The 21,163-nt window shown below is 37.6% G+C and overlaps 1 protein-coding gene across 18 annotated transcripts in view; it reads right to left on the bottom strand.

The window, feature by feature from the left end:
* Window positions 1-315: 315 nt before the first annotated feature.
* The window catches only part of SLC38A9 (solute carrier family 38 member 9), an 84,317-nt gene continuing 63,469 nt past the window's right edge, over window positions 316-21,163 (bottom strand). For 17 of the 18 annotated variants that reach the window (XM_019013657.4, XM_055367864.2, XM_004058849.5 and 14 more), the window contains 5 exons: window positions 20,255-20,361; window positions 10,038-10,151; window positions 8,249-8,397; window positions 2,371-2,460; window positions 316-1,130 (listed from right to left, as the gene is read on the bottom strand). In XM_019013657.4, coding sequence (XP_018869202.3) covers window positions 965-1,130; window positions 2,371-2,460; window positions 8,249-8,397; window positions 10,038-10,151; window positions 20,255-20,361 — 626 coding nt within the window. In that variant the 3' untranslated portion in view covers window positions 316-964. Of the gene's footprint in view, window positions 1,131-2,370; window positions 2,461-8,189; window positions 8,398-10,037; window positions 10,152-20,254; window positions 20,362-21,163 lie in introns of all 18 variants that reach the window. The other variant, XR_008673330.2, reaches the window with a different exon arrangement.

Below are 21,163 nucleotides of genomic sequence, written 5' to 3'. Positions count from 1 at the left end.
ACAAAATCAATCCTTTTTTGTGGTGCAGAAACCAGTCCACCCCCAGAGGACACAAAATATGCTGGGCTGAGGCCTCTTCCTCCCTGGCCCCTTCTCTGTTCGCCTTCTCCCCTATGGGCCTCTCAGGCTCCTCTCTGCCATGCTTTCCCCACTGGGTCCATCATGACAGCCTACGCTGGGATCTCAGGGATCCAAAAAGCAAAAGCACCCCCTGGGTCTATGGGGACAATCATTCTTGTTCCTATGCAAAGTCTGGCTTGGGGAACTGTAATTTCGATCTAAGTCACTGGTACTGGATTAGAAATAAAAGAGGAGTTAGACAGCAACAAACTCTCCTACTTTATTTATTCTGTATACATTTCATGATCCTGGGGATTACATTGACATTACTTTTCTCTCTACTTTTTCTTCAAATAGAGATTAAGACTCAGTTAAAAATGTACTTTATTAACACTGATGCCATGAAAACTTCTTTTTAAAAATGAGGTATTTGGCTTACTGTCCCAAACATTAGAGGTTTGGGCAAACTGCAGAAATGGTCTAGTAAGTAAGAAAATGAAAGTGAATACACTGAAACATAAAACAGAAGCAGGATTTGGCAATATGCTGCTCTGACACCCTGAGAATCTTTACTGCAGGCAAAATAAATCCACCACCTTTTATCTCTAAAAGCAAAACCCAGCATGATTTCTTCCTAGGGCATACATTTCTATTCAGAAAAGACCACAGAATAAAGAGGTGAGTTAATATGAGAAAGGTAAAGACATTAAGATCATTCTTTTTGCCCCTTTCCCCACCCCAGTAAAAAAATACTTATTAAGGGGCCACTATTTCCCTTGCTTTCAAATTATCTTAGAAAATATTTAGAATTACACAACAGCAGCATTTACAAGTGAATTTATATAGAACTGTTGTCAAGGCTCAAAATATCATGAGAGCTCTTGAAAAAAACAGTTGAGGTATTTCACATAAAAAACTGAACAATCAGGTTAGCCACGCCCAAAATGATGATGAAAACGTGGAAGATTAATTTAGGCCATGTCAGACGCTCTTCTTGGTGCAGGGAAATTATATAGATGAGAGATGGGTATATGAATACAAAGGCCAGTCCACATGCTGCTCCTGAATATCTGCAAAATAAAAGCTTTTGGGGTTAATATTCATCTTGCACTTTGTTTTTTTCTGATTTACAATTAAGGTAAACATAGTACAATTTAAATCCTCCTCAGTCTGATAGCAACAAAAATTATTTTTGATTCATTTGTTGTTGACATAAAACATCTGGGTTTAAAACTTACTTTACTTGCTAAGTTAATATAAAATATGATTTCCTGCTCATCTTTATAGCATCTGCTTAACAAAGACTTTTTATTCATCCCTCAAATCTCTGTAGTTCCTCTGTATTTGGTGATTGTGGCTACTTCCTCAGAAACATCTGGAGCTAGGCCTCCTATCTTTGATCTTTTATAAACTAATTACTCATTCTCAGTTTCTGAGGGACCGTTAGCATCCCGGTTTAAGTATAAGAACAGATAAATGCTACCATGGCATTCAGCATGATTACGAAAGATAATAACAAAAATACTTAAACATGAGACTGTGACAGAGAAATATGCACTTTCTTCTCCTTTTCTCTATACTTGGGTTTTCTTGAGGAACAGTTCAATAGGAACTTGTAAGCCCTTTATATTCAGTAAGCATCAGGCTAACAATCTCCCCTTCTTGTTCCTTGTTACTTTCTTAGGTAAGAGTGTTCCAAAAAAAATGACTCCTTCCTGCTGTCTATAGTAAGAGAAATCAGATCATTCTAAATCCCAATTTCCCATGAGAATTTGAGGTACAACTTTATTGCTACTCTATTCATCCTGTCACGTTTTTAGGAAAAGGATATTAAAGAAAGCCATCTAGGGTCTAAACTCTTACTTAAACTCTTACTTTTTGACTACAATTGACATTGAAAAATACTTTTGAGTAGAAATGGATTAAGGAACTTAGAATGGATTAAGGAAGCTCTGACAAATAAAGGATCTCCCAGGTAATCCCAAAAAGTTATACACATATTAAAAATAACTTTTAATTTTGGATATAGAGAGGAAATAAAGTGGAAGATGATGAGAGAAAGAAAAAGAAAATGATGCCTGAGGCTAAGGGATAATGGAGCTTCTAGAGTGAGTTATCCACCAGAACAAACAGAAAGGGAAGATAATGAGCATCTTAACCGATACCAAGGGGCTGCATTTGAATATTACTAGTTTTAAATACTCATAGGAATTTCATACAATTAAATTAAAACAACAACAACAACAACAGGAAAAGCCTAAAAATAAAGACGAATATATGTAAGGGCACCATTCCCTTACAAGGCAGTACCTTATGATCCCTCCTATGTTTGGGTAGAAACAGGCCATGATCACTCCAGCTCCCACAATAATTAGATTAAGAATCAGCACGTGGAAAATGCTCGAAGTTGAGAAGAGAGTTTGGAGGAAAGAAAAAATATAAAAATAGGCAAATTATAACCACTAATATGAGACTACAGTTCATTCTTAACATCGTTAAAATCAAAATGTCTTAAGCTTGATAAAATCACAGCAAAAATAGAAGGTAACAGTAGTCCTCAATTGTGGTAATGAGAAAGTGAAATTAGCTCTTCTGTGCAATTATACTGGTTAAATTTTGTAGAAGTACACTGGTAGTGTGTATCAGAATTCACATTCTTTGATCTATTATTCCATTTGGAATATCTTGAGAAAATAATCCAAACAATGAAAATGCTATGAATATCAAGATATTTATGAAAAAACAGAAGAATCCTGGACATAGCAAGACAATAATTTACTTGACAGAATATGTTAAAAATTATTTAAAATAACATCACTATTACCTTGTCAGGTAAAATACTATCTAGGCAATTCAGAAAAAAAGCCAGCTAGGTTTTCACTACACAAGAAAACCCCAAAAACATTTGGAAAAAAAAATCAGAAGGATATACACTGAGAAGGCAGTAGTGATTATGTTACAATTTGGGGTTCTGGATAACATTCCCTCTTTCTATATTTAACAAACTTTTCATAAAGTGTTCAAATTACTTTTATATTAAACACATTATATTAAGGGAAAGACAAAATGGGCAGGTTTTTATCTTCCAGATTTAACCACTTAAAGGAAGTGGTCATACTTCATACTTTGACCATAAAGAAAGAACTTAAAGCTACTCACTACCATGAAGAGAATATTTACTAAATACTTTAACTAGATATTAACAATTCAAGGTTTGGGAATCAATTTTGGACACAAACAAAAATAATGTAGATGAAAATCTGATGCTGAAGAAATAACTCCATTTCCCCTGAAAATGATTCTCAAAAGCCAAATGTACACATCAAAGCAACCCTTTGGGCCCAAGTTATCAGAGGTTAATTAATCCCAGATAAAGATTACAGAGAATTAAAAACAAAGAAAATTATTTATATAAATAAGTGGTTAGTCATATACCCTGATGAATTAGAAAGATATTAGGCTTACAGATCTTACTGTTTACCCAGAAACTCTAACCTTAAAATTGCTTCAGAGCTTTGAGGTATTGGCTGGGCTTTTGTTATTTCTGCATTATAAAAGGAAACAACTTTGTATACACAGAGGGAGGCAGTTGCATCCATCTGTACTCCTTTTCTAAAATTTTAATTAATTATTATTATTTTTTTAAGAGACAGGGTCTTGCTCTGTCATCCAGGCTGCAGTGCAGTGGGGCAATAATGGCTTACTGAAGTCTTGAACTTCTGGGCTCAAACCAACCTCCTGAATAGCTGGGACTACAGGCATGTGTCACCATGCCCGGCTAACACCCATGCTTTCCATACTGTATTCTTTAATGCCAAACACTCTCCAAAGTATAAAAAAGGTCCTTGATAAAGGAGTAGAACATTAATTTTGCTAAATCTCATGTTTGAATATATATCTTTTAAATATTCTATGTGATCAAATAGGAAGGTCATAATAAAGCACATCTGCGCATACTACAGTACAGTACGCTGGAAGTCTTGAGGAAAAGTACTTGTGTGGCTGAGCTGAAGGGGACCTAGCTGTTTTGCCTACCAAATGCTACTTTTACTTGAATTGCAGTCAAACTATGGTCATTCAAACTCAGGTGTTTGACAGATATTTTCCAGAAAAATGAATTATATAAGCTTGTCACTTCAAGGAAAACAACTGGCAGTATTTGTTGCCAAAGATAAAATTAAAGTTTTCAAATAAAAACTAGAATTTTGGAAAACTTGTATTTGCTACCCTGAGCTTGACAGTTTCCCAATGTTTAAAGGCTCTTGTGATGAAATTAGTGATAGTATTAATGAAAGTGGGTTTCGATATTGTAAAATGAAGTGTGTCAACATTTGGAAGATCCACAGAACTCAGTGAACCAATATTTTCCAAATGATCAAACAGATGTTACAAAATCATGCATGCGTAAAAGATCCAAAGTGCACGATAGACCAATTGGTTTTAGTGTAAACAAGTTTCAGATTCCACGTTGCAACTCATAAGAAGCTACCACTCGTCAGGTTTTGGCACAGTATCAAAGAAGAATATCCACAATTATATGAAAAGGCTATTAAAAGTACTCTTTCTTTTTCCAACTATCTATGTGAGGCTGGATTTTCTTCACAAATCTAAACGAAAACAGGATATTATAACATGGAATGCAGAAGTAGAGAGGAGAATCCAATTGTCTGCTAGTAAAACAAACATCAGAGTTTTGCAAATGTAAATTAAAGGTTTTTTTTTTGTTTGTTTTTGTTTTTTTTTTTTTGAGATGGAGTCTCACTCTGTCACCCAGGCTGAAGTGCAGTGGTGCCATCTTGGCTCACTGCAACCTCCGCCTCCCGGGTTCAAGCAATTCTCCTACCTCAGCCTCCCGAGTACCTGGGATTACAAGCGCCTGCCACTACGCCAGGCTAATTTCTGTATTTTTAGTAGAGATGGGGTTTCACCATGGTGGCCAGGATGGTCTCGATCTCCTGACCTCATGATCCACCCGCCTTGGCCTCCCAAAGTGCTGGGATTACAGGTGAGCCACCACGCACGGCTAAATTAAAAAATTTTTGAAAGCAGTTATTTTTATTTTTTTTTAATTTTGGTGTGTACATAGTAGGTGTATATATTTATGGGGCACATAAGATGTTTTCATACAGGCATGTAATACATAATAATCACATCGTGGAGACTGGGGTATCCATCCCCTGAAAGTGTTTTTTTACAAAAATGTTACTTATGTTAACAAGTAATGGTTTTATTATTGATTGTAAAGAAATTAAAAATACTTTGCTGGGCACGGTGGCTCATGCCTGTAATACCAGCACTTTGGGAGGCTGAGGCAGGTGGATCACCTGAGGTCAGGAGTTCAAGACCAGCCTGCCCAACATGGCGAAACACCATCTTTACTAAAAACACAAAAAATTAGCCAGACATGGTGGTGGGTGCCTGTAATCCCAGCTACTTGGGAGGCTGAGGTAAGAGAATTGCTTGAATCCAGGAGGCAGGGGTTGCAGTGAGCCAGGATCATGCCACTGCACTCCAGCCTGGGCGACAAGAGTGAAACTCCGTCTCAAAAAAACAAAAAACAAAAAACCTAAATTCTATTTTTTAATATTTAAATACTGATAGCTATACCTGCATAAACTAAAGCTCCTGGAGTCCTCAATACATTTTTAAGAGCATAAAGGGTCCTGAGACCAAAAATTATGCTCCAAAGTATGCACACTCTATAGAGTGCTTATAACTGTTGGATAAATGAAAATGACAGTGTGTTCTTGGTGGTAGGGGAAGAACTGTAATGTGAAAACAAAAGGGAAATCTCTGACTTTTTCCAAGAAGAAAAAACATTCTTGTAAAGATAGCCACAATTCTGCAAAATAATGGTAGAAAACAGGAATAATGTATTTGCTTAGCATTTTTTCATCTATGACTTCACTGTATTTATTTTCTTTGATGAATATAAATACAGCAGAGTAGAAACACAATCAGAGGCTTACATTTATTGAGCTCCAATCTTCTGGATAATAACACTAGAACCATAGCTGCTGCTATACTTATCAGTGCTTGAGACCTGGTAACTCCTGACTTTTGCTTTGTTTTGAAACCAACATATTTATGGCAAAAATTATTTATTGAAGAAGCAGACTACATCAGTTCATTTTAAACAAGAACTGATTAAGACCACTTGTTTAGTTGCTTACTGTAAATGCAATTTTTTTCAAATTTTATTTAAGTTATCTTTCTTTAAAAGATCATATTCCTAATAAAAGTGGACTAGGTTCTTTTCACTAGGACGAACCTATAAAAAGACTTAATGTAAGGGTAGGAGTTAACCAAAGGTCCACAAGAAGGCTGCTGGGAAACTCTGAAATGACATATAGAAATTTCTTTTGGAAAAAAAAAAAAAAAAGAAAGAAAAAAAAAGAGAAATTTCTCTTGGATGAGGGTAACCAGCTTTGAAAAGATTTTCAAAAGAACTCACAACTCCTTCATCCCTAATAAGAGGTTAACAATTATAGCAGTAATTTAAACTTGTTATATATCAAATAAAAATTAATTATATATCTGACCTTCAATTCTAAACAATTGATCATTTATGTAAAATTGCATAAATGTAGGCCGGGTGCAGTGGCTCACGCCGGTAATCCCAGCACTTTGGAAGGCTGAGGCGGGCGGATTACAAGGTCAGGAGATTGAGACCATCCTGGCTAACACAGTGAAACCCCACCACTACTAAAAAATACAAAAAATTAGCCGGGCATGGTGGTGGGCGCCTGTAGTCCCAGCTACTCAGGAGGCTGAGGCAGGAGAATGGCGTGAACCCGGGAGGTGGAGCTTGCAGTGAGCCGAGATCGCGCCACTGCACTCCAGCCTGGGCGGCAGAGCGAGACTCAGTCTCAGAAAACAAAAACAAAAAACAACAACAAAAAAACCTGCATAAATGTTAATGAATATAAAAGTAAGGATTGTTGGACTCAGAAAACCATACCCTAAAATGAAAGCCTCAGAAACAAAAGTTTTTCTCTGACCTTCTGAATCTCAGTCCCATTCTCCCGAAGCTAGCTTAGAAACTAGAATCCCTCTTCCCCAAAGTGGAACATGGAAACCTTTTCCCTCAAGCTGGCCGTAAAACCTAAAAATATCACTCCAATTTCCCTCTATTTCTGTGTAAAAACTAGCCATAAAGAAATGATCTGACCTGTCTTGTTTGACTGCAGGTCATAAGACTCCCATTCCAGAGAGGGTCCTGCCCCAGACGCAGATGAAAAAAACACATGCTCAGAGAGGCTAAGAATCTAGACAGAGGGGCCTTGCTGGAGTTCCCCACGCAGTCTATTAGCATTAGACATGGCTGTTCACATAAACATAACCACAAAAATGGACAATTTCCCCTGTATCTTTGGGTCTTCTTTCTAAAGGCTCCCATGTAACATAAAACCACATTCAAATACATTTATATGCCTTTTCTCCTTTTTTTTTTTTCTTTTGGAGTCAGGGTCTCACTGTATCACCCAGAGCAGCGGCGTGATCTCAGCTCACTGCAGCCTCGATCTCCCGGGCTCAAACGATCCTCCTCCTCCCACCTCAGCCTCCTGAGTAACTGGGACTACAAGCATGCCCACTATGCTCGGCTGATTTTTTAAAATTTTGTAGAGATGGAGTTTCACTATGTTGCCCAGGCTGGTCTTGAACTCCTGGGCTCAAGCGATCCACACACCTTGGCCTCCAAAAGTGCTAGGATTACAGGCATAAGCCACTGAGCTGGGCCCTTTTTGCCTATTAATCTGCCTTTTGTCGGTCATTTTCAACAAAACTTCAGAGGGCAAAGGGGAAGTTTTCCCTTGGCCCTGATAGTTTCAATGACCAATAATTAAAAGTGTTGCTTCTCATTAGCTACACATTGCCAACATAGGTACTATACACTATAAACTTCTTGACAATATGTAAATCAATAGCAATTAAATAATAAGATAAATATAAATGGTATCGGAGCTCATTAACTATACTGGAAGGAATGAACTTTAAATCATTCTAGACAAGGGAGTGGCTTCTATTTTTAAAGCTCTTCAGGGAAGAGGACACCAATGATCTATCTTTAGTCACCACTTGCATTAGGCATTTTTATATCAAAAGGATCAGTCACACTTTAAACTGACCTGCTTGCACAGTCATTTGTTGCTTGGCACATCCTGCTGGTCAAGAGAAGAGCCCTTACCTAGGATAAATGTCACCGAAGATATGGCCCAAAAGCTGGACACGAGCCAGGTAGCCTAAGAGTGGGTATACAGTCATCATCTGGAACAGCAGGAATATCCTTGCAATGAAGGACAGGGTGTCACTGCTAGGGAAGTTGTCTAAAAAATTCTAATCCAAGAAAGATAATGAGGTCATGTTAAAAATCAAATTCAGTACACACATTCATAAAATGGAATGTCTTCTGCTTATTTTGAACACAGGTGCTACTCCAATTGTGGTTTGTGGACTAGTGCCCATCCACAACTACTTGTTAAGTATTTTTTCAATGAGGTAAGTATAGAAATCGAAAGTGTTCAGAAACGTTTACAGAAATCTGACATTGCCACAATTTTATTCTATTTTACAAAAGTATCAGCCTGCAATTTATTTAACATTAAAGCAACAGCAAAGACAATTTTGTCCTTCACCACAGATAGATCGAGAAAGCATTGCTTTATGTGGTTCAAGGAAAATACCAGTCCGCTTTAAAGATTTAAAGAGCTAATTTAATTCAGTGTTATTTTACCCTCTCTGGCTTTCTTGCTTTCCTCCTCTGAAGCACTGCAAGCACTTTTGAAGTAAAGATGACAGAATAAGGTGAGAGTATGTCTATCACCTACTACATCATTGTTTAGTCTATCACTAAATTGAAAAGGATTTATCTCTACTTCCTTTCATGACCCTTTTCTCCATTTTGGTTTGGTATCTTAAAAAAAAGTTAATTACTCAGAATTTTTATCTTTTCTTTCAAATACAAATACCACAAATATTCCTATTCCCAAGGGAGTAGGCTTTGTATGAGTTTGTTCATATCAGGGAAATTTCCAGCAAACATTTGGCTGCCAAAGAACTTCTGGAGTCAAGGAAATCAAGAAAATAAGAACATTTCCAAGCTGCCATAATAGCAGTAATTCAAACTTATTTCTCTTATAAAGATGAGAACACTATTAACATTATTTTGCTGAAATAACCATTATAATTCAGCTGTAATAAATCACATTGTATATTCCATTGCACTCTATAAGAGGAATTTCTTCTGACCAGAAAGTCACTTGTGAAATGTTGTTTTTTGTGAGAAACTCTTCAGTCACTTATAACTAAAGACTATACTATTGCTAAGTTTTTGATGGGTTAAATCAAAGAAAATATTAGTTATGGCAATCTTTTATTAAAATATTTTTTCTTTTACTCTGTCTCTTTTTTTTTTTTTTTTAAACCCTCTGGTGACTCATAGGACATCTCTCTCTCTTTTTTTAACAGCCAAATACTCTTTTTTTGTTTTGCTGCCTGTCACTCAACATAAGAATGAGAGTCTGATTAATCATTAGAGTCTGATAAACTAAGACTCTAGTTTATCCAAGGCATTCCTGATACAGGCTTTTAAAAATAGGGAGTTCCTTCAATGTATTCTCTGTGAGGTTTTATAACTACATGAGAACTACTTGTACCAGTTCCCCACAAAAAGAGAAATATATGTACATAATAGTAGACATTTATTTGAGTACCACAAGGTGTCTGGCATGTAGTACATTATCTCAGAGTCCATCTAAAATCAAATGGGGGTACTTATTATACTATTTAATGGAAAAGAAAAATAAAGCTCAGAAAGAAAAGGGAAGGTGCCTAAATTCCCATACTTGGAGTAGATAGCAGAGATGGTATTAAAACCCAGGCCTATCTGATGTTATATCTTGCCACTGTATCACCCTACCTACTATAAATACATGAAAGTGTACACAATCACACAGAGAGGGTACACGGTGCCTTACCTGCTCAATACAATCTTTGGATAATGGTGGTGAAGGAAATGAAGCAAAAACCAGGACTCCAATATAGAGATAAGTTAATGTCACCAGCATATAAGCAATGCACAAGTCCCTCACCTGTAAATACAGAACAAAAGTCCCATAATACTGAAGAACCTTGCAGTAAGTCTACCTTAATAGGCTAAGGAGACTAACAAATAAATATAAAATTTGTCTTTTTACCTTGTACATGTGTGTATATACTTCTAGATATTCAATTTGTTCACAGAAAGTAGTTAAAACAAAATCCACACACTTTACAATTAGTCTGCCAATTTTTTTTTAAAAAAGTACTCTGAAGTATGTAGACTAAGCTACCTGTTGGCAGACTTAGAAGTTAAAATAGTGGTTTAACATGACTGAAATTCTGACTTAATTTCAAAAGATAATTTAGTTGCCAAATTACAAAATATTTAACTACAATAATAAAACTAAGGGACAACAAGAAAGTAAGCATAGCCACTTCAGTATGGTCTGCAACATTTTAAAAATTCGTCCTTTGGTAAATTAACTTATATTATTAAAACATGCCTAGACCACAGCAGAGCAGAACATACTAAAATATATTTAATAAAGAAAGAAAGCTAGTTAAAGAACAGACAACAAGCAGTATTAAAGACAAGCTTAATAAATCTAAACAGTAAACAAAAGGAAATCAAAAGGCAGCTGTTCAAACAGCTGCACAATGTTACTGGAATCAGCAAACAAATGCAGAACATTAAATAAAGCGGACTGCTTTCTTCTATTGCGGTTCCCACCCTCCCAACCTCCCATCTCCATGCAAAGTAAAAAGCTCCAAGATATTTAACGTAGCCAGCTGTCAGATCCAAACAGAACAGATTCCCCAGCTCAAAAATCTGGTCTTCATCACCACTAAAGTTATGGCCAAACAATTCAGCACAATTAAATTATGGCAACAAGCCTATTCGTTTTTCATTTTAAACAAAAATTACTTTGAAAGCTAAGGAAACAAATTAGAAAAAAATAAACTTAAAAACATTTGATAGCACAATAAAAAAACTAGACATTTGGTATTAGGGAACATTTCTGACTTTTTGGATTACTTTCTTCCTTAAATGGGCTAGCTAACGTAGTAGAGTTTTATAAACTTGAATGTTGACAAATTCAGTTAAAAAGCAAGTAACAAGTTATGAGAAATCTTAAGGTCAGGTCTAAATTGACAATCAGCTTGAAAGTAAGTCAAGGGTTTTAAACCCTAAATTAGATGGTGGATAAGCCCATGGAGCTAAAGGCTTATGCAGATTGGTTCCAGCCCTCTCAAAATGCGTCTAATTGCTTAGGAATGAGGAAGAGGATGACCGGGCGCGGTTTCAAAATCATTCCTCTTTAGTTCATGAAGCTCTAGGTCTGACGGGAGGTCAGAGTTCAGTCACCCCTAGGGTTGCCTCATGATCTTGTGTGGGATGAACAGCAATGAACCAGGCCAAATCTACTCTTTTGTCAAAAGTAGTAGTTTCCCATTATGATGGTTGAAAGTCATTCTACACTCAACCTACTCAATGCCACTCAAGAACAGAGGTAGCCTTGTAAAAAAATCTTGGGAGGCAAAGCAGCTGGGCCTGAGACAGCTCTCTGTAAAGTGGGACAGCCACCATCCCATAGACAGTTTTCAGCTTATCTACTACCTGATCACCACGTTATTTTGGTCTGACTTCTTGCAAAGAAGTGTACCATAGCATACCTAGGGGGAAATCTGATTAAGATGCAAAGGCTATGGTGCACAGCTTCCAATAAGACTTTTCCCTTCCGCTTCTCTGTTCTCACGGCACTATATACATATCTCAAATACAGCAACTATTCTACTGTATTGTGACAGTCATTAATTTTTATTATAAAAGTAAACCATGTGCATGATATAAAGAATTTCAAGTGGAAATAAAATGTCCCTTGACATCCCTAAAATAGCCAAGGTTAATAGTTCTTGCATCATGTTGGTATTTTAATTTTTCTCCAAATGTGTCTGTACCACAAGACTCTGGGATTCTGAGGAGAGAAACCACGTCTTTTTCTTCTTTGTATCCCCAATACCCAGGACCACACCTGGTACATAGGAGGAACTTGGTAAATGTAGATAAAGAATAATAGCCACACTGGCTTTATTAAGTGCTTGTAGGTGCCAGGCTATATTGCTAAGCACATTACAAGTGTCATCTCATTTAATCCTCATTGCAACCTTATAATGTAGATACTGTCATTTTCTTCATTTTACAGATGTAAACTAAGTGCAGCAAGGTTACAAAACTCGTTTGTGGCTGCAAAGTGAGTATCTGGTGAAACCAATATTCAAATCAAGATCTTTTTAGTTCCAGATTGCAGGTCCTTAGCTACTATGATGGAGAGCTGACCAGTCTCCAATGCAACTGTGTCATAGTTAATAAACAATAATAATAAAAAAAGAGAGGTAACAAGTTATGAGTAACAACTATACAACAGAACACATACAGGGATGCTTCCATTTTGAGATACTAAAATCAGAAAAGTTTTATTTCACAGTACTCCAACATACCTTAAGTAAAAGTGGCTCAGGAGCTGCATATGTGTTTTCATCTGAATACTCCAATGAACAGAAATTATGCTTTTATTATAAAAGCAGCTGAGGTTTAGCATGACACAGGGAAACATGCCACTTATGAACAGTATATACATATGTGGGCTTTGCTATTCTCTGGCTCAAACACAAGTCATTAGGCCTAAAGATATAGCCTATTTAATGGAACAGCCTTGAAAGCCCATTTAATGGAACAGGATAGAAAAAAGCTATTATTTAGAAAACGAGGCTCAAAGTAAAAAATATATTTAAAAAGAGACACAAGTGACAATATAAGCTGGTAATTATGTCAAGAAGCCTATACATTAATAAGGTAACTGATTCTGTCTTGTGAATAAGAAATGGCTGGCAGGGTTGACGGTAGAAAACTAAAGACAGGTAGAATGTCAAGTCAGAATGAAAACTGGATCTACAACAGGCCCAGAAGTAGGTTTGGGAACACATTCTGTTTGTCAGACATGGTTTATTATTTGTTCCACGTACCGTTCATAGTGAAAATACTATTCAGTGGAGCATTTACTAACAAAAATGACAGAAACTGACCACACAGACTGACCCCAAACATTTACATAACTTCTCCTGGTATATAGCCAAGTAAACCACAGATTCATACGAAGAAGGAAAAAGTAAATAACAAATCACAATATGAGGTATTTCAAATCGTTTTAAAGAACAAAGCAGGGTAATACAACTAAACACAGACAAAACAAAACCAAACAAAAGAAGCACTTAGAGGTTCTGATTCAAATACAATGAGGAAATATCAAGAAGTCAATCCACACAACCAGGAGGGTTATAGGGACTACATATTCTGGTGATAAACTAGTTGGATGGTCTTCAGCTCCCTAATCCCCTTTTTTTGGTAAGATACGACAAAAGAATAGAAATGATGGCCAGGCGCGGTGGTTCACGCCTGTAATCCCAACACTTTGGGAGGCCGAGGCGGGCGGATCACCCCATTTCTACTAAAAATACAAAAGTAGCCGGACGTGGTGGCACATGCCTGTTATCCCAGCTACTTGGGAGGCTGAGGCAGGAGAACTGCTTGAACCGGGAAGGCAGAGGTTGCAGCGAGCCAAGATGGTGCCACTGCACTCCAGCCTGGGCAACAAGAACGAAACTGTCTAAAAAAAAAGAATAGAAATGATATCCCATTTACACATATAACAAACTACATTTCGTGGGAAAAAAAAATGTATGAAATGAAATTGAACTTGGAAAACCTGGAAAATTTGCTCACTACACCTATTTAGGAGTTTGTTTCTTTCTTTGCAAATGTCTTTAGTTCCAAGTCCAGCTATAGTTTATACAGAAGAGGAGACCTTTTCTATTCTTTTGTCTTCTTTTCTATTTTCAAACTCTTGTTTACTGAGCTTGGAATGATCCAGTATCCACATTATGAATTCAGAGTCCCTGGCAAGCTTTACATTTTCTGACTTTAATCTCAAGAAAATATTATGCCATGATATTAACAGGACTTCTTTCATAGTACTTACTGAAACTTGCTGAGAGGTATAATCATTAAATAGATGAAATGACAAAAAGTTTTCCTCAGAATATAGTACCCATTTAGGTTGATTTTTGCTAACATAAAAGCCAATTTCAGTATAATCAAAAAGAGAATATATATATTTACATATAGTCAAAGTGTTTAGAATGTTGCTGGCACATAGTGCTTCATAAATGTTAGCTTTATCCTTAGCAATTATTAATATTTTAAGAAGTTAACATGAAGTACAACTAGTTTTTTGAAAGGTAGACCATCACTTCATAACCCAATTTCAATTAAGACAGTAAAAAAAAAAATCCATTTAAACCTTTGCTTTTTTTTTTTTTTTTTTTTGAGATGGAGTCTCGCTCTGTCGCCCAGGCTGGAGGGCAGTGGTGTGATCTCAGCTCACTGCAACCTCTGCCTCCTGGGTTCAAGTGATTCTCCTGTCTCAGCCTCCCAAGTAGCTGGGATTGCAGGGGCCTACCACCATGCTCTGCTAATTTCTGTATTTTTAGTAGAGACGGGGTTTTGCCATGTTGGCCAGGCTGGTCTCAAACTCCTGACCTCAGGTGATCCACCCACCTCAGCCTCCCAAAGTGCTGGAATTACAGGTGTGAGCTACCATGCCCAGCCATTTAAACCTTTGCTTTTAAGCCTTTGTTTTAAAAATAGTTTCCACAAGTGACAAAAGGTGAATCAAATTGTATTAGCTGAACCTAACATAATAGTTCTACAAAGCCCTAGTCCTAATGCTAAGTGGAAAGAACTCATTTTATGGTATTTACATATGAAATACGGATTTCAAGGCCCACTGAGTGTCCTACTAAGAAAGGCAAAGACATGTCCTCAGTCTTTGGGAGACCATGAACTAAGAACGCCCATCTCAATCCAGCCCTGAGCTTCTCACAATGGGGCGTATACATCTCCAGATAAACTGGTGTGACTTTCCAGAAAAGCAATTCAACTTGAGAATTTTGGCGAGTGAAAAGTTAAGCACAGACAGTCCTCACTTTGCAGGGTAGTATGAGATTATAAAAATTACTATGCAATCTGAAACTGTGCAAAGTGATCACAATAATCAATGGGAAAAATTATAATTGTTCTAAGATCTTTAACAATTGTCAAAACATTAAATACTCTTACTGTCAGTTATAAATGTATAGGGAAATGAAGAAAAAGTAAAATATGTATATATATTTTTGAGACAGAGTTTCACTCTTGTTGCCCATGCTGGAGTGCAACAGCGCGATCTCGGCTCACCGCAACCTCCGCCTCCCAGGTTCAAGCGATTCTCCTGCCTCAGCCTCCCTAGTAGCTGGGATTACAGGCATGTGCCACCACGCCCAGCTAATTTTTTTTGTATTTTTAGTAGAGATGGGGTTTCTCCATGTTGGTCAGGCTGGTCTCGAACTCCCAACCTCAGGTGATCCACGCACCTCGGCCTCCCGAAGTGCTGGGATTATAGGCATGAGCTACCGTGCCCGGCCAACATCTTTTAAAGTACATTGCAATGTCAAAAATATTGAGCTTAAAATATTTTATTTTTTGGTAAAAACGTACCAAGAGTAGTCTGAACTATGTTCGCCTCCTTCTTCTCACTGTATAACTTAACAATATGGAGCAGGCATCTTTTCCATGCCTTGGTGAACTGCCATACTCCTTTATCCTTACTGTGCACCAGCTTCTAACATTTCATCTTTTGTGCTTTCAATGTTGTGAGACATCTCTGAGAATTCGATTAATGTGAAGTTTTCTGACAATGTCAATTCCTCTGGGATATCTTCATTCTTGTAATCATAACCACTTTCCGAATGCACGTTGATAAGCTCACCTTCCTTAAGTTTCTCTAGCTGCATATCTGGAGTCTCTTGTATGGCAGCAGTGTCAACATTTCCACAGTTGGCTATTTCTTTTATAACTCTCTATATAGAGTTCAATTCAAATTTCACTTCTTGCATTATTGTTTTGTTTCATTGCAGCACTTTCACTTTGTTTGACAATTCCCCGTTCAAGTATCCATTTTTTGTAAAATATCATGTCAGTTTATCACTGGGAGACAAGGAGTTAACACAACTATCTGCTTTGCAGACTGTACAGTGAAAAACATACACAGTGACCAGCCATTGACAGACTTTGAAAGAAGTTATGTGATTGGTTACTAATTATCACGTGCACTTGTTATTTATGTAGTGCTTTGTGAAGTGAGGGCTAGCAGCTACTACTTTACAAGTACTAATAGTTCAAATTCTTTGGTAACTGAGATTTGAACAAATGTTGTTAGGAGGAACTGATGTAATTTAACTAAACCAGATTAATGAAACTGGTGCATGTAAGAACCATGCAACATGAGAACTGCCTGTAATCTAACTCATTTTGAGCCCTTCCCCTTCCCCTTTCCCTTCCTCGTTTCTTTTTTGAGACGGAGTCTCACTCTGTCACCCAGGCTGGAGTGCAGTGGCGTGATCTCGGCTCACCACAACATCCACCTCCCAGGTTCAAGTGATTCTCCTGCCTCAGCCTCCTGAGTAGTGGGGACTACAGGCATGTGCCACCACACCCGGCTAATTTTTTGTATTTTTAGTAGAGACGGCGTTTCACTGTGTTAGCCAGGAAGATCTCGATCTCCTGACCTTGTGATCCACCCGCCTTGGCTTCCCAAAGTGTTGGGATTACAGGCGTGAGCCACCGTGCCCAGCCTGAGACTGTTTTCTAGTAATACAAACAAATAATGAGCATGATAAAAATATGTGTAAATGTTTAAGATAAAACATGACACTTCAATAAGATTGTGTTTGTCTTCCCTAGATTCCTAGGTATATGAGGTTGTTCTGTTATTAGGGAGACTTTGGTGGTAAAGTTTGAGAAGCACAGCCTTATGGATAGGATCATCCAATAGATGAGAATTCTACTTAACAAAATGAGTTTCTAGGGCACTTGGGCTAACTTGGCTTACAAGAACAGACTGTAAATATCAGGAAAGAAAGGGTAAGAGGGGTAAAAATACTAAAAATTTCCAGCCTCTATTGTATGTTAGATCATGTTAACATCACAACCCTGATAGGTAGCTATAATTTTTACATATGACAAAAATGGAATTTGAGATAAGTTCACCAAGATAGGAAGTATGAAAAATCCAGATTGACTCAAGTCCAACTCCATTTACAGGTAACATGCTACATGTATGGTCAGTAAAGATGAAGATGGAAAAGCTTAATTTATATTTTTGCTCTAGAGAGCTTACTTCCTCTACTTAGAAAGGTTTTTGCCTTCTTAATGACTGCTAAACATTACCCCTTACTCAAAGCCTTCTCAGAATCTCCAGGCACAGCAAATCCTTCCTTCTTTTGCATTTCAGTAACAACTGTATAGACCTCTATTAGAACTTCATTATGACTTTTGTTTACAAGGTCAGAAGCTGTTAAATTGAGCACAAAATCTGCAGACAAGCCAACAAGTAACTGGTTAACTTCTGTTTGCCTTGGGTTTAGTTTGCTTTACTTTTCTATCGTCTAAGGTAGAAAGTTAGGTTTTTGAGATCTTCATTTTTAGTGTAGGTGTTTACACCTATACATTTCCCTGTAAGCACTGCTTTAAGTAAACTCAAAGTAGTTCTAATTTTTCTTGTGATTTCTTCTTTGACCCATTGGTTATTTAAGAGTATGCTGTTCAATTTCCACAATTTGTGAATTTCCCAAATTTCTTTCTGTTATTGATTTGTATCTTCACTCCATTATGGTTAGAGAACATACTCTGTATGATTTAAATCCTTTCAAATTTATTGAGAATTGTTTTATGACCCAGCATATGGTCTATCTTGGAAAATATTCTTATGTATTTAAGAAGAATGTGCATTCCGCAGTTGAGAGAAAACTTTATAAATATATATTAGATTAAGTAGGTTGACAGTGTTTTTCATGCTTCCTCTACCCTTGCTGATTTTAATCTATTTGTTCTATCAATTACTTGAAGGAGGGTGATAAAATGTCCAATTATAATTGTGGATTTGTCTACTTCTCTTTTCAGTTTTGCAATTGTTAATTCATTTATTTTGAAGCTCTGTCACTGGGTACATATACATTTAGGATTATTATGTCTTCTTGATGAACTGATCCCTACAGATCATTATGTAAAGTTCCTCTTTATCTCTGGCAATACTCCCAGTTCTAAAGTCTATTTCATCTGATATCAATTTGGCCACTCCAGCTTTCTTATGTTTAATATTTGCATGGTATATCTTTATGTTTAATATAAATTCCTTGTAGACAACATATAGTTAGGCTTTGTTTTTTAACAAGTCTGAAAATCTCTTTTATTTATTTATTTATTTATTTGAGATGGAGTGTTGCTCTGTTGCTCAGGCTGGAGTGCAGTGGCACGATCTCTGCTCACTGCAACCTCCACCCCTTGGGTTCAAGTAATTCTCCTGCCTCAGCCTCCTGAGTAGCTGGGATGACAGGTGTGCACCACCATGCCTGGCTAATTTTTGTATTTTTAGTAGAGACAGGGTTTCACCATGTTGGCCAGGCTGGTCTCGAACACCTGGCCTCAAGTTATCCACCTGCCTCAGCCTCTCAAAGTGGTGGGATTATAGGTGTGAGCCACCACACCTGGCCTCTTTTAATCTTTTAACTGCAGTGTCTTTTAATGTAATTATCAATACAATGGGTTTAAATCTACTATGTTGCTATTTGTTTTCTATTTGTCACATCTATTCTTTGGTCCCTTTTCCATGGCTTCTTTTGGATCAGTTGCATTTTTTGTTTGTTTGTTTTTGTGAGATGGAGTCTGGATCTGTTGCCCAGGCTGAAGTGCAGTGGCTATCTCGGCTCACTGCAACCTCCGCCTCCCAGTTCAAGCAATTCTCCGCCTCAGCTTCCTGAGTTGCTGGGATTACAGGCGCCCAACACCATGCCCGACTAATTTTTGTATTTTTAGTAGAGACGGGGTTTCACCATCTTGACCAGGCTCGTCTTGAACTCTTGACCTCGTGTCCACCTGCCTTGGCCTCCTGAAGTGCTGGGATTACAGGCGTGAGCCACCATGCCCAGCCACATTATTATTATTATACTTTAAGTTTTAGGGTACATGTGCACAATATGCGGGTTGGTTACATATGTATACATGTGCCATGCTGGTGTGCTGCACCCACTAACTTGTCATCTAGCATTAGGTATATCTCCTAATGCTATCCCTCCCCACTCCCCCCACCCCACAACAGTCCCCAGAGTGTGATGTTCCCCTTCCTGTGTCCATGTGTTCTCATTGTTCAATTCCCATCTATGAGTGAGAACATGCGGTGTTTGGTTTTTTGTCCTTGCGATAGTTTACTGAGAACGATGATTTCCAATTTCATCCATGTCCCTACAAAGGACGTGAACTCATCATTTTTTATCAGCCGCATTTATTTTTTAAGATGGGGTTTTGCTCTGTTGACCGGGCTAGAGTGCAGTGGCATGAACACAGTTCACCACAGCCTTGGCTTCCTGGGCTTAAGCAATCCTGCTGCCTCAGCCTCCCAAGTAGCTGGGACTATAGGCATGTGCTACCAAACCAGGCTAATTTTTTTTGTAGAGACAGGGTCTAACCATGTTGCCCAGGCTGGTCTCGAATTCCTGGGCTCAAGTGATCTTCCTGCCTCGGACTCCCAAAGTGCTGGTATTACAGGCCTGAGCCACCACGTCCAGGGTATCTTTAAAAGATTTTACCACCATTAATGGCTTATTAGCCATACCTCTATTTTTTCAGTGGTTGCTCTATGGCAGGCACCGGCAAACTATGACTCATGGGCCAAATCTTGTCTGATGTCTGTTTTTGTAAACAGTTTCATCGAAACAATGCCATCACGCATTTGTTTATGTATTATCTATGGCTGCTCTCATAACATAACAGCAGAGTTGGGGAGCTGCAACAAAAACCATAAGGCCTACAAGGCCTGAAATATTTATCATCTGAACCTTTACAGAAAAATTTGCTGATGACTACTCTATGGTTTAAGTTTAAAAATTAAGATCTTGTAACAAAATTGCCTAATTGTACTCCAAATATAAAGTGCCTCAAATACTGACTTAAAAAATTTATCCTCAGGAGATACAAAAGTCAATTCCAAAGATAATTACTCACATTGTTTTCTTGTTTCTTGTTGTTCTTCAAGAGTGTGATGATACAATTATGAATAAAAAAAGCAAGGGTAAGCACTCCAGTCAGCTGTGGAAACTGAAATCTTATCTCTAGGAGAAAAATGAAAGCAAGAACATTAAAACTGACAATTAGAAAATGAGTATTGGTAGCCAAAAGTTGACTACTAAAAATCAGTTGTCACTGTTTTATCCAGGGAATAAGAATATTAAAATGTCTTTACAAAGTTCCTCGAGGCCAGCATTATACTTGTGCGAAGCACTCAAAAGGGGGAAAAAAAGGTATGCTCTGGCTGAGTGTGGTGGCTCACACCTGTAATCCTAACATTCTGGGAGGCCAAGGTGGGCGGATCACCTGAGGTAAGGAGTTTGAGACTAGCCTGGCCAACATGGCGAAACCTTGTCTTTACTAAAAATACAAAAATTAGCGTGGTGGCGGAAGCCTGTAATCCCAGCTACTTGGGAGGCTGAGGCAGGGGAATCGCTTGAACCTAGAAGGCAGAGGTTGTAGTAAGCTGAGATCACGCCATTGCACTGCAGCCTGGGTGAAAGAGCGAGACTCCGTCTCAAAAAAAAGAGTATACTCTGTGCAGGCGCTTTATATCAATTATTCCTATTTGAGGTCATAAAATTGGTATGGAGAAGGGCAGGATTCAAATTTAGGGTCTGTCTGACTTTAAAGTCCTTCATTTTTTTAATACCTGAATTTGCCAGAAAAGTACCTCTAGAAAAGGAATTATGAAATGGCAAACTGGTCATTTAACATTCTTCACTGACAAATCTAAAAAACATTGTTTAAAAATATTAGAAATAAATGTCCACCTACAGGGGATTCATTAAATTGAGATAGTTGTGCAGTGGTATATGGTATCAAAAATTATGTTGTAGAGGCAGT

This window comes from Gorilla gorilla, chromosome 19 (genome assembly GCF_029281585.2).
Source record: "Gorilla gorilla gorilla isolate KB3781 chromosome 19, NHGRI_mGorGor1-v2.1_pri, whole genome shotgun sequence".
Classification (NCBI taxonomy): Eukaryota; Metazoa; Chordata; class Mammalia; order Primates; family Hominidae; genus Gorilla; species Gorilla gorilla.
Note: the sequence above shows the minus strand (reverse complement) of the source record. Positions and strands in the feature narration are given on the sequence as shown.